General features: G+C 42.0%; 1 protein-coding gene across 1 annotated transcript; it reads left to right on the plus strand.

Moving 5' to 3' along the window:
* Positions 1–891: 891 nt before the first annotated feature.
* slc1a3b (solute carrier family 1 member 3b) lies at positions 892–13,527 on the plus strand. The gene is made up of 10 exons (XM_042081255.1): positions 892–1,178; positions 1,883–2,267; positions 3,296–3,433; positions 6,828–7,032; positions 7,335–7,377; positions 8,288–8,559; positions 9,759–9,992; positions 10,730–10,924; positions 11,107–11,241; positions 12,013–13,527. The coding sequence occupies exons 2-10, from the start codon at positions 2,084–2,086 to the stop codon at positions 12,221–12,223; spliced, it is 1,617 nt and encodes a 538-aa protein (XP_041937189.1). The 5' UTR covers positions 892–1,178; positions 1,883–2,083; the 3' UTR covers positions 12,224–13,527.
* The last annotated feature ends 630 nt before the right edge of the window (positions 13,528–14,157 follow it).

A 14,157-nucleotide genomic window follows, 5' to 3' on the forward strand; every position in this document is an offset into this window, starting at 1 on the left:
ATAAAGATCCATAGAGGATGGAGAGTGAGAATGTCATGAGCTGCACTGTTGGACGCTGTTCAGCACAGCACAGGATCCGTGCAGATCCCCCCCCCCCCACACTGAATGGCTTCTCTCTACTGTCTCAAAACATTGCTTGGATCAGTGTCCTTCCTGAGCTGGGTGAAAGTGCTGGTTTGTCTGTGCTGTGGGAGAGGTCAGACGATGGCAGAGGGTGCGAGTTCTCCCCTGAGACAGCCCTCCACCAGAGCTCAGCTGACGGGGAAGAGCTGGGGCCCGGAGCCTGGGCGTGATTCTCAGGCCTGGAGCCAGGAGGAGGAGGATGAGAGAGAGGAGACAAGCGAGGGAAGTAAGTCAGCCTCTCTTACACATATTCAAACTGGGCATGTAACCCAAACAAGAGAAAAATGTTGCAAAAGGTATTAAAATGTTCTACGTGAGAAATCAAGTCATTTCTGATTATTAGAATTTCATAGAGATCATTTGGTGTCAATAAACTGAGTAAAATTATTTTCATCAAGAGATAATATCTCAATGATGTATTGCAGATCATATCGTGGGCATATCTATGATGCATAATATTTGTGTCTAGTGTCTAGTCACATGAGAAACTGTCAGTGAATGATGGAATAAAGACAAAAAAGATAGGACAGACATTTCTCCCATCACTACCTCATTATTCAAACACCTCTCTCTCCCTTTAACTCTCTCTCTCTCTTTCGCACACACACACATATTCTCTCTCTCACACACACACACTCTCTCCCTCTAATTCACACACACATATACTCTTTCTCTCATCTAACTCTCTCTCACTCACACACACACACACACACACACAGACACACATACTCTCTCTCTCATCTAACTTTCTCTCACTCATACACACACACATTCTCTCTCTCTAAAACTCTCTCTCACACACACACCCTCTCCCTCCCTTTTGTTGGAGTGGGTAAACTCCACCCTTCTTGTTAGTCCCTGGGCTTGAGAGATGATTTGACTGGCTGTCCTGGAGCACCACACCCCCACAGCTCCACAGAGAGGCCAGCGGCCGTCAGCGTCTCCCCTCACTGGGTTCTGTGGTGCACACGCAGTCCCCACACAAATACTCCTCTCAGCCAGCACCAAACCTGGAGCATCGGTCAGGACAACCAAGAGTCCACTGGGGTCACAGAGTAAGTATCTGAGAATGGATTTGGTTTTTGCCTATCATCATCCAGAGAAAGGGAGTAATTATATGAGTGAGAATGTATTCATGCAGACCATGCATACGCACAGGTGCACGATCAGGTGTTGTGCAGATTGTTGTATCAATTTTTGTTTCAAAATATACTTTGTGATTTCCTACTTTATGCTATTTTTAATACTATTAGATTCAGCTAAATATATCCTCATTGTGTGTTTACCTCTCTGTTGTGTCAATAAGGTCATTCAGTCATTGTGTTATTAGCAGGAGGAGGGGAAGATGGAGGAAAAACAGTCATTTTCAACCGTAGTTCACTCGCTGTTCCCACATCAACAAATGGAAATGAAATCTTTTGGAAATTAAGCTCTAAATCACTATGACTGATGTTCATTGTAATAATGTCAGATGCTTGCTTTCTTCCAAACTTCCCATTGATTGTATTGGGAAATTGGGAAGCAATGCTGCCAGTCTAAATACTGGGACTCTAGTAGCAGTCTAATTAAAGTCATTCATGCTGAATAACTTTTACAGACCTAATTGCTTTGTCATAATAGCTCTGAACAACGTTATAACACATTATGTTATTCATTTGAAAATCAGTCTCTGCAGTCAAAAAAAGCTCATGAAGCGTGTTTCTTTATTTTGAATTCTGCATTTAGACACTCGTCTGTCTTTCTTGTGTTGCTTCCGCAGCAGAGGGAGGTTTTGTGTCAGATGAACAGGAGCACTGTGGGAGTTCTGTAGTGAACTGACCGAACAAAGCAGCAGAAAAGCTCCATCTCCATCTCCACAGAGGTGAGGGACCTCCTGCTCCAGACACAAACACCTGCAGACGACCTCGAGCCACCACAGACGCCCTCTGACCGCAGTCAGCACTCCAGGCCCTGAGGAGTCATGACCAAGAGCACCGGGGAGAAGAACCCGCGCTCCCGCAGCGCAGTGCAGCGCATGCGGGAGAACATCCACATGCGCTCCCTCAAAGCCAAGAAGAAGGTGGAGGATATAAGCAAGGACGATGTGAAGAGCTTCCTGAGGAAAAATGCTTTTGTGCTGTTTACCATCGCAGCGGTTGTTGTCGGTGAGTGACATCTCTTGTCTGTGCCACTGCATTCGCCATATTTATCATAAAGAAAACGATAGGAAAAAAAATGAAAATGATTATATGTGGTTTCTGAGCTCAGTTCATACACTGAGATTACATAGAGAACATCTGAGTACTTTGAATATACAGTAGTGCTTTATTTTGTGAAAATTGGAATTGGAAATCTTCAGTGGATAAAATATGCAAAAATATGCATTTCAAGTAATAAATCGTGTAAAATCATAACACATATTTGACAAATACAGAGGATAATTTTAGCTAAACTATATGGCATCCTGCCTTTTGATACTGAAGAGCAAGGTCAAGATTAAGGCCACAGGTTAACATCATACCGTTTATTAACCACCCTCTAAGGTCACACAATGACTGTATAGTCATTGAGGTCACAAGGTCATTCCTTGATTTGTTGATTACTTTTACAAAGTTCTATAAAGCTGATGAAGAAACAAATCATCTCTGAAGAGACAAATATGTTTCAGAACTTTTCCTCTAACTGTATTTTTTTCACTCATTGAAGTAATGGGTTTCAAAGCAAAATTGAAATGCTTTTAATTGTATTTTCATTTTGGAGAATATTTTTGTTACAAGAAAAATATGGGATTAGTGTACTAGGCTATAAATTAGTGTATAATTGTCCAGTGGCTGATTAATTCAGCTTTAATTCTATGATGAAAAATATCCAGGGTAAAACTGTTATTAAGTATGATTAAATTAAGTAACAAGTAACTTATTAAAGTAACTTATTAAAGTAACATTATGCATATTATCATACATATTATTAATAATTAAGTTGTAACATCTGCATGCCAATACACGGACATTGCCAATTGACTGTGTAATATGAAAACAGGTGCACTGCACCATCAGTCCATCTTAAGCTCTGGCTGCATGTTTCCCATGTGAAACAGAACAATGGAAATGTGGGACATCGGTTTACTACTACATCAGGCCATATGGGTGGTGCCGGATATCTGAACAGCTCTTGTTGTGGATGTTTTGTGCAGGTATAATGCTGGGCTTCGCTCTGAGGCCCTATAAGATGTCCTACAGAGAGGTGAAGTACTTCTCCTTCCCGGGAGAGCTTCTCATGCGGATGCTACAGATGCTGGTGCTGCCCCTGCTGGTCTCGAGTCTCATTACAGGTACTGTCACCTGTGGCTCTGTCACCTGTTCACTGCTGTCAAAAACAGTTGTGTAGGAGGAGGTGATTCAGAACTGAAGTTCATCAAGGTTTCTTCATTCAATTTCAAATATACTGGATTTACAGACATCTACTGATGAGGATGGGGGCAAAAAAGGGGGCAGCCGTGGCCTACTGGTTAGGGCATCGGGCTTGTAACCAAAGGGTTGCCGGTTTGATCCCTGACCAGAAATGTGGGTGGGGGAAGTGGTTGAGTACTGCTCTCCCATGCTCACATCCACGGCTGAAGTGCCCTTGAGCAAGGCACCTAACCCCTTACTGCTCCCCGAGCGCCGCCGTTGTAGCAGGCAGCTCACTGCTCCGGGTTACTGTTTCATTCACCTCACTGTGTGTTCACTGTGTGCTGTGTGTTTCACTAATTCGGATAAATGCAGAGACCAAATTTCCCTCATGGGATCAAAAGAGTATATAAACTTATATATACTATAAAAAAAGCCTTACAGTTAAGGTGTTCTGGTTAGGAGAGATGTGATAGGCCGACAGAAAAGGAAGAAAAGGAAACCAAGAAAAAAGCAAACCAAACTTCCTGCTTTGAGTGTGCTGATCTGATTGGATGAGAGGCAGGGCTGTGCGCGCAGTGTGGGGCTGTGTGTGTTGTAGTGTGGAGCCCAGTTCAGCTCAGCGGCTGATGACATCACTACTGCAGCCGGCCGTGCTGTTTTGGGGATGACACAAGGATGTCACATGCTGTCATCTCGTGCAGCTCACGCGTCCATCGTTCACCACATGGGTCCTGAGCCATCACCACCCCAGCACTGTCCCACACCTCTCACTCTTCAGCATTAGACCTGCCCCACATGGAAGAGATGCCCCAATTTATTAGAGTAATATTGGTATAACATTATGTTCATATTTTCTATATGCTACTTAGTCTGCTATGATCTATTAGCAAGACTGATATCAGTAACTTTGCTCCATTTGACATTTAAAAATCAAAGTCTGGTTATGAGACAGCTTCTCAAACTATTCATTCATATTTAAATTCATGTTTTGTATGGTCACAATGGATCTATTGTGAAGTTAAAACTTCACATTTTCACATCGTGCTCATTTCAATCTATCTCAAATTTAAATGAGTTTGAATCAGTGTCTCCGTGCATCCAAATGACTTCTACAAAGAATACCCCTTGGGACCAGCTAGATCTCTGGACGGGCTTCTTTTAGTCAAACCAATTTGTGAAAAGCAAACACAAAAACAACACACAAGGGCACTTTAAAGGTGTTTGAGATGGGGCCCTGGAGGCCAGGAGGTGGCTTTGGCCCTGATGCTGCTATGGGGCCCCGTGTGAAATGTACAGCTGCTGTGGCTCTCCACGGCCGAGACTCCCGGGTATCTGGCAGGAGGACAGCAGCCTCATTGTGCTCTTCCCACTAGTAAACTGTAGAGGGGTGGAGTAGGGAGTGAGTGAGAGGGGAGTGGGGGAGGGGTGTAAGAGGGGAAGACACCCACCCACCGCTGCACTGGGCTGTTGCTGAGGCTAATCAGTCCTGTGGGGACCGCCCCCCCAAACCCTGCACGCCTACCCAAAGCCTGTATACCACCCCCCCATTTTCTTCTCTGCTGCTTCACTTGCCAGAGAGAAAGGAGCGATCGCAACCTCCGCCTCTTCCTTCAAAGCCATAGTGTTGTGTGGCATTCCATGACCATACACAATGCAGACAGTGGTTTTGATGATGAGGATGGGGCAGGGACAGAGAGGGTGGGGGTAAGGGACATGAGGGGGGGGGGGGGGGGCAGGGACAGAGAGGGTGGGGGTAAGGGACATGAGGGGGGACAAGGGGATAAGGAGGAGGCTCCCAATGATGTCATTACTCTGCTCAGCTCATTATGATTTACCATGGTGATGCTAAACACTCTCTAACCATGTCCTTTAATACATTTCTCACCAGGAAACTTTTACATGTTCTGTTTCTGTCAGGACTAGTTTGTGACTATGAAATGAAAAAGTTCAGGTGTTTGTTTTTCAATCACTTGTCATTCAGTGATTTTGTTTCATGTGCATGTGGTTTTTAAGATGGGTGAAAGCAAAGGTCTTTGAATACTCCACTTTAACCCTCTCTGGTGAAAGTAATCAGCAACAGTTTGCTGTTGTCATAGAGATGGATAGATGAGATTCCCATGCCTGTGAGAGAGGAGGAGAGGAGAACAGAGGAGGACAAATGGGATGAAGGAGGGATGTAGCCACTCTGAGAAACAACAGGGAGGGGGGGAGGGGTAGAAGAAGAGTGGTAGATTAAGAGAGACGGAGGAGAGATGTAGAAAGTAAAAGAAGGGGATTCTCTAAGGGTGCTCCCAATAGGATTAAAAGGACACTTACAGTATATCCTATGAACATTTTCTACTGGTCTTGTGAAGGAGAATAACATGGCAAAATAGACCCAAACACTTTAAAAATTCGCAACTTACTCTTACAATTATGCTTTTATAGGCCTCTCGTTCCTCTCACTGACCTTTGCCATAAACTCCATCACTTTCCATCTCTTTGTCATTGTTATGCAGACGGTCTGGAAACAGCATAACAGACAGCAACAATATACAGTCTCTCTAATCAGCCACTGAAAACACATTCGTTTCTCTGCTGGATTCCCTTCCTTTGCAAGAGCCACTAAGTGTGGCGAATTTTGTCAAGTTTGCATTTGGTCCACAGCTTGACGCCAGAGTGCATTGTGATCACTGTGACATGAGCGTCTGGCCATAACGACAATCTGAATGCCCGCTGAAGTCAGCCAAATGTCTGGACCAAAACTGAATCATAAAGACCCTTTTGGAAAAAGGAACTAACAAATCTCACATTCATTCTTGTATTTACAAACTGCTCTGCCAGGGGACAAGAGGGGCTGGGACAGACCGACCACACTCAGCTGGGTTAGATCAGGGCTGGGGTCGTCCAAAGTGTTTCTCAAGTCAAGCTCATCCATGCAGTTCCACTTCCACATTTGAAGCTGTGATGAACAAGACTATTGTCTTTGAGAAAAATAGACTTTATGTGGAGCAGATGCTCTTCGCTTTCCATCTGTCTCTGACCAGTTAGAAAGACGCTTCCTATGCCTTGGTGTCCTTCATGCAGAGGTGTAGCGTTGCTGGTATAATCTAACTAGAAACTTCTCCACTGTCATACTATACTGCCTTCTGACTGAGGTGAATAGACAACCAACATGGTCTAAGAAACAGCTGGTTAGGATTTATGGGAGGGCTAAAGGTGTTAATCGTGAAGTATGGACATACACAGAACATAGTACTAGTAGTGCACCCCCACAGTGCATCAAAGCTCTTCTAAATGAAAAGAAACTCAATGGTGTTGATCTGCTAACCTGAACCTCTCTGGTCTTATTAGGAATGGCCGCACTAGACAGCAAGGCCTCTGGGAAGATGGGCATGAGGGCGGTGATCTACTACATGACCACTACCTTCATCGCTGTCTTCATCGGCATCATCATGGTGCTCGTCATCCACCCGGGCAAAGGCTCCAAAGACGAGTTCAAGGAACAGCAGAAGATTGCAGAGATCAGCCCAGCAGATGCCTTCCTGGACCTGATCAGGTGAGTCGTTCTTGATATGTACATATAGATAAGAGATAGATGAGCCATTCTCTATCTCTCTCTCTCTCTATATATATATATATATATAGTGGTAGGTTTGCAGAGTTAGCTTGAATGCAACAGTTTTTAACAAATTAGCGCAGTGTGGTTATGATGCTTACCAGATTTAAGTACAATTTAGTACAACCTGGAAAATCACTGTGTGGTGGTCAGTGATGATATTGTGGTGGGCCGCCACAAATAAGTCAATGTATGGGAAACACTGAATCTAGCCTTCATACCAATCCTATTGTGTGTTACAGAAATATGTTTCCTCCCAACCTGGTCCAGGCTTGCACACAGCAGGTAAGCATGTTTCTCTCCATCATTTTTTTTCCCCTTTCTGTATTTCTCTACCTCTGTGGGCAGTACCAGTACCAATAGTACCAACTGTATCTTCTTCATAGTACCGGTACCCTTTTTTCAGATACCAAAAGTTCTTTTACTTTCTGCTCGACCTGATGGTTTCTCACTCTTCAGCTTCTATGCAACTTCAGTCCCAATGGAACTGAAAGCTATTTCTATCTTTTAAATCAATTAAGATAAATCCTGGCTTTTTGGGGAAAACAGGACATAGATTATACTCTTAAGATAGAAAACTGGATTCAAAGGCTTTTTCAAACATGCTTCAGAATTAACAGTCAGCTAAAACTGACACAAGTGGTCAATATGAATGTAAGAAATGCCCCCTATTATTGTAGGAGATCTGAATGATCATTTGAATGACAATGGAAGGGATATCCCATGCATGAGCAGTTTTGGTTGGAGATGATCTAAGGTCGTGGCTATGGGATTTGCCCTCATTGGCAGTGGGGCAATACAAGCATGGCGGGGTTGAAACGGGAAGGGCGGGTGCGGAAACTGCAGGGGCAACCACTGGTGCTGGACAATACCAAGACCATGGAAGACACTGGCACGGCGTGCGGGTGAAACACTCTGTGGTCCGGACACTCACCCCAGGGAGATACTGGAGCCAGCTGGATCTAAAAGAACATCGGACCAACTCAAAAAGAAGCCACTGTCTGACAAAAGGGCTTAAGGAGCTCAGAACCATTTTCTATTTATTAAGGATATCTCACATTAATTTACAATTATTGCTTTGTGACACCATGGATTGGTTTAATTTACAATGATTTATTTGTGACACCATGGTTTGGTTTAATGTGATGTATCTATATGTATTTAAACTGAATGTGTCCCTCTCTCCCCCTTCTAGTTTAAGACCCAGTACAGCAAACGAACGGTTCAGGTGACAATCATAGTGAATGAGAGCATAGCCAACTTGACCAACAACACACAAACGATCACCAGGGAGGAGGTCATCCCACAGCCCGGCACAACCAATGGGGTGAATGCCTTGGGCCTGGTAGTGTTCTCCATGTGTTTTGGCCTCATCATTGGCAGCATGAAGGAAAAGGGTGAAGCACTCAAGGATTTCTTCGACAGCCTGAATGAGGCCATCATGAAGCTGGTTGCCATAATTATGTGGTGAGTTGTCCTTTGCTGTGCCATATATAACTTGAATTGGTAGATGAACCAAGAAAACTCCCAAATAAACTCGGTTCACTCTCAGGGCCTGATTAACGTACATTTGCAAATGCAGTCTTAACAGTGACCATTGTCATAGCGCAGAAAGCACACGCTGTGCTTCTTCATTTTACGTGCTATTCATCATACCTACAGCTCACCGGGTAATCAGCTCCTTTCTCCGCCCTCTACTGCAATTTGCAGAGGCCACAACTGAGTGTCATAATTCAATCACAAGCGCAGTTGAATTGAGTCAACTAATAACAATTTTAATAGTAATCAAAAGTTTAGCCATAATGAAATAGTACAATACCGGTACATGATAAGAAGATGTCAACAAGCAGAGAGATAATGCAGAGCAGTATTTTACTCCTCTTAAGAAAATATTCAAACTATGTTCTGGCACGTTGGCCAAATCTAGCAGAAAGTTTAAATGGATGACGTGAAAGTTAGACATTAGGCTAACGAAAGTTAAGGTTGCTTCTGACAGTACAAAGAAGCAAAACTGGTGCTCTGAATACTGATTCTGTTGTCTTTGAAGGTTTGTCTTACTGACGCATTTAACGGCAATTTCATTCCTTTTAGAAGGATTTCACCGCAAAACAAGACTTACGCTTTCACAGGCAGTTTTCCTGAATACAGGGGAGACATAATTAGGTGCAATAAGCACAACTTGCCATTCTCTGCTCCTGCGACAGCCAGTCTGCGGTTTTACGTGTGGCGTTACGCTAAGTGTGGCTTGTTTGCACATACCACGCCATGTTTTTATGCGCACGTTGTGAGGAAATTACGCCTCAAGTGGATGCAAATGTGTTAGTACATCTAGCCCTTATTGTCAAGGGAGACACTGGTGAACAGATTTCAATCTCTCTTGCAGATCTAATTCACATCTATATTACTTGTTTATACACCCAAAACCTAAGCCTGTTCCAATGCAATTGCCATTAAAGCTGCACTGTATAACAACAGTGAATCAGCACTGTCCATGAGTCTCTTATTCTGTATGTTCTGGTACTAAGCTCCAAAACTATCAATTCTTTTGTTCCCATTTCCTCATCACTTACTCTTTGATTGAATGCATCCTGCATTCTGAGATCACAGAAAATGTAGCATCGCCAGTGCTGTCTTACGCATGTCCTGTGCCTCACATCTCATAACAGGTACGCTCCAGTCGGTATCCTCTTCTTGATTGCTGGGAAGATCGTGGAGATGGATGACATCACTCAGATGGGAGGGCAGCTAGGAATGTACACCATCACGGTCATCATCGGCCTCATGATCCACGGCATAATTGTTCTGCCCACGCTGTTCTTCCTCATCACGCGGAAAAACCCCTTCGTGTTCATCACAGGCATTTTGCAGGCACTTATCACGGCCTTGGGGACGTCATCCAGGTGAGCAAGCGTAATGGGCTGCTCGCAACAATCAGCAACCTGCTAAAACAAATCCAGTTATTTAGCTTCTTGTGGCTATACTGTATCGGCAAGATTTGCTTCCGGAGAAAAAGTCCTTCTTGACTTGGTTTCAGCTGGGCTGTTAATGTACTGTATCTGTAGTTCAAGTTTATTGTCATACGTATTAAGCATAGACTGTATATATAGAACAAGTTATATACATCTAATACAGTTCAATAAATACAGTAAAGTACTGTACAATTAAGTACAATAAAAACTGTACAATACAACATGTAACCAATGTGGTCCAATACAGTAGATGAGTACAATAAATACATGATTTCAGTGTGGTATCAGTGTGTGGTGCAAATAGTGGTTCTAGCTGTTCAGTAGCCTGCCTGCTTTTGGGAAGAAACTATTACTAAGACATGTGGTGTGTGTGATTTAGCGCTCTGGTAACGTTTTTTAGATGGAAGGAGGGACAACAGGGCATAAGCAGGATGGTTGGTGTCCTGATGTTTTGGGCTTCCTTTGTGCAGGGATGCTATGGAGCTGTGGGTAGAAATGTGCAAATGATTCTAACTGTTGTCTTTATTTGCTGATTGTCTTAATTCCTCTGTCAGGTATAAAGGTGAAATTAACTGGGTTGGTGCATACTGTATGTGAAGCAAAAACTATGGAAGAGCATTTGAACACGCTTCTTATTCAACAACTCTCAAACTCTCTTTCTCTTTCAGCTCAGCTACTCTGCCCATCACCTTCAGATGTCTTGAGGAAAACAACAAAGTGGACAGAAGGGTCACCCGTTTTGTGTTACCTGTGGGTGCCACCATTAATATGGATGGAACTGCTCTCTATGAGGCACTGGCAGCCATTTTTATTGCCCAGGTTAACAACATGGACATGAACTTTGGACAAATTATCACAATCAGGTACAATATTATTGGTTTCAGCAGACACAATGTCAGAACATGTGTAGTGAATCAGTGTTGGTTGGAATGATTGGCAGGTGTGTATGCATCCTCATAGCACCAAATGTGAGCAAATCAAATGTTATTCATAGTGCATTTAAACATAACCCTGGTTCATAAAATGCTGTTTTACCATGACACAGCATTACAGCAACAGCAGCTAGCATTGGAGCAGCTGGGATCCCCCAGGCTGGACTGGTCACCATGGTGATCGTGCTGACCTCTGTGGGCCTTCCTACTGATGACATCAGCTTGATTATTGCTGTTGATTGGTTCCTGTAAGTGTTCTCCCCTTTTATCTCTCTGCAAGTGTTTCTAGTGAAGATCATTTTGAATACATGGATGAACATTCACCTGTATTAAAATGATAGAATAAATGTACGACTTATTTGCTATTATACTTTACCAGTCTTAACCTCCTCAATTGTGTCAGTTATTCCGCACCCTACTGACACAATTTGTTATATGCCCATGGGTCTTGTTCTATATTTTTTTTTATGAATGTCAAGATATTTCAACTGGTTTTTACATAGAAATATAATTAGGTTACCCAAATTAATAATTTCAATTAGAATCCCCTTCCCCTTGCACAGCTAATTGGATAGCAGGAAAAAAGGTCTCATCTGAAACTAGGGTGGTCCATATAGACTGAGTACCCTTTGAAAGATGGAAGATGCTGGAATGTGTGTGATCTGTTAGGGGAAAGTAATACAAGTGTATTCTCAACATCACACCTGAAGTGCCTCGAGTTACAAAGATAACCCACATGGACTTCTAATTATATATTTCCCCAGATGTGAAAATGCATTTCCTGTTATGCACTCTGTCTTTTAATGATTCTACGTTGTGTCCTTATGTCTTTTAATTATTCGATTTTATGTACTTTTTAAACTGTTTTGTTTTTAACTCTTGTTCCTTTATGTTTATATTTACTATTATTCCTTGCTTCTGTTTATCTAAAGCACATTAAATTAAGCTGGTGTATGAAAGACTCAGATAAACAAACTTGCCTTGCCGTGCCTCAATCCCACATGTGCTCTGGCTTACAGCGACCGGTTGCGCACCACCACCAACGTGCTGGGCGATTCCATAGGGGCCGGGATCATCGAGTTCCTCTCCAAAGATGAGCTACAGGCCAAGGATGCAGAGATGGGCAACTCTGTGGTGGAGGAGAACGAGATGAAGAAGCCGTATCAGCTCATCACGCAGGAGAACGAGTATGAGAACGAGAGACCACCGGACAGTGAAACCAAGATGTAGCGAGGGTGTTGGATGTGCTCCCCCTGCCCACAACCCACTGGATGCATTTCTGATTCTTGATTTGTCTGTCTTGTCTTTTTTGTACTTGTGTTCAAATTATGCTGTGTTTCATGCAGTTTTTATTTTTATTTGAGTTTTGGATTTCTATCTTGTTTTTTGTTTCTTTTCATTAGTCTTCAAAGGGTATGTTTGTGTCATACATGATCCACTTTGCAGCACACATAAACTACAGAGGCATGTTTACAAAACACTGAATAAATTTCAACGTACAATTTTGGAATAATATTCACTGACAAAATTCTTAACTGCTTCTTGACAAGGACAATGTCTTCCTCCTTTTCACTTTATGCATAGGGAATTAGGAAGGGAAAAAAACATTCATGGGTTATTACATTCACAGAGTATAGAATAATCGCTTGACGTTAATGAAAGAAATGTTGTGAAAATCATCAGGAAATTCAACAGAACATTTTCAAGACATTCAATTTTTTGTTTTTCTTTTTTTCAGACTGCAGGGATGTTTACTTGGTGTATGATAGAAAATCATGTTTTACATTCCTATACAGAGTGTCTATGGTACTCATGGAATAACAATGAGTTAGTTACTGTCCTCAGCAGAGAGTATTTCATTTTTAACCATTGAGGTTAAATGCCAATGCTCCGTACCAATTCTAGCACACCCGTGCTTGATAATAGCCCATGCTTCTTTAGGATACCTCAATGCACTTATTTCAAAAAAGTCAGGATCTATGGAATAGCCCTTAGCCAACACTGGCTAATAAGAAAGGGTTATAGACATTAAAAAGCTCAAATGGCAGCACCATACAGTAAAAACTATTTCCTAGGTTCAGCTCGGTCTTCATTACTGTGCATGAAATGTTCGACTGGAATGAATCCTTTCAAGAACAGTCTGACTTAAGTGAATGAGCTTTACGAGACTTCTGGTCATTGGTCCTTCAACCTTGTATTTCTAGGAGGGGGGGATCCTACATGCTGTGTCTGTTTACTTTTATTTTCTTTTTGTGCTGGAAGTGTACAGTTTGCCCACAATTATCAAGGGGTTTTGATATGACACTTAAAATGGGTATTTCTGAAAACAGAAGAAAAAAAAGCAAGCCTACTTTAGATTGTTATTGTGTTTCAGTTTCAGGACTAGTATTTTTGTAGAAAATATCCTTAATATGAGACATCAATATAATATGTACTTTTTCATTTTGCTAATATTAATAGTGTATAGGCTATTTTAAATATAGTTTCAATGTAGATACTTGAGGATATTAACTGTGAAAACATGAATAAAGATTTACTTGACCATGACTTTTGTTTCATTTTGTGGTTGCTTTCCAAGGCTGTCTATGTGGGGAATTGATGCAAACTCAACCACTAGAAGACTAAGACTGTAAGTCATTGTAGATTTGGGCAATTGTCTACTACACTGGGGCGTGTTTCCCAAAACCATAGTTGCTAACTAAGTTAGCTAACTTTGTTGTTGTTTTTTTTTTTTTTTTTTTTTTTTTCTTTTGCTAACTTTGTTGGTTGCAATGCAATTTCCCATTGTCAACCAACTAAGGTTAAACAGGTCAAACAGGTTAGCAACTATGGTTTTGGGAAACGCACCCCAGTCAAGAAAGATGTGCACAGCTGTAAAGTTGTGTGAAAACTGTGTATGCCATTTTTGCAGCTGAACAGGCCTTAAATCAGTATCCTTTGGCCCAGTACTTTGCTGATATTGCTGTTCTGTAATAAGAGTAGCCTACTTACTATAAACGTATGGCATTTCACAATATATGGTATGGAGGAAACAAATGCTGAAATACTAATATTTTGAACATAATGCAAAGTTTAAATTTCAATCACATTAATTACAATACTATTACTCTGAATTGATTAAGATATACTAGTCACATGCCAAGGATCCTCTTAAATGGACATTA

This window comes from Alosa sapidissima, chromosome 23 (assembly GCF_018492685.1).
Source record: "Alosa sapidissima isolate fAloSap1 chromosome 23, fAloSap1.pri, whole genome shotgun sequence".
NCBI lineage: Eukaryota > Metazoa > Chordata > Actinopteri > Clupeiformes > Clupeidae > Alosa > Alosa sapidissima.

Coding starts and splice junctions, on each gene's coding strand:
- slc1a3b (XM_042081255.1), top strand. CDS start 2,084: ATGACCAAGAGCACCGGGGAGAAGAACCCGCGCTCCCGCAGCGCAGTG. Junction 9,993..10,729: donor GCCTTGGGGACGTCATCCAG/GTGAGCAAGCGT, acceptor TTTCTCTTTCAG/CTCAGCTACTCTGCCCATCA. Junction 11,242..12,012: donor ATTGCTGTTGATTGGTTCCT/GTAAGTGTTCTC, acceptor TCTGGCTTACAG/CGACCGGTTGCGCACCACCA.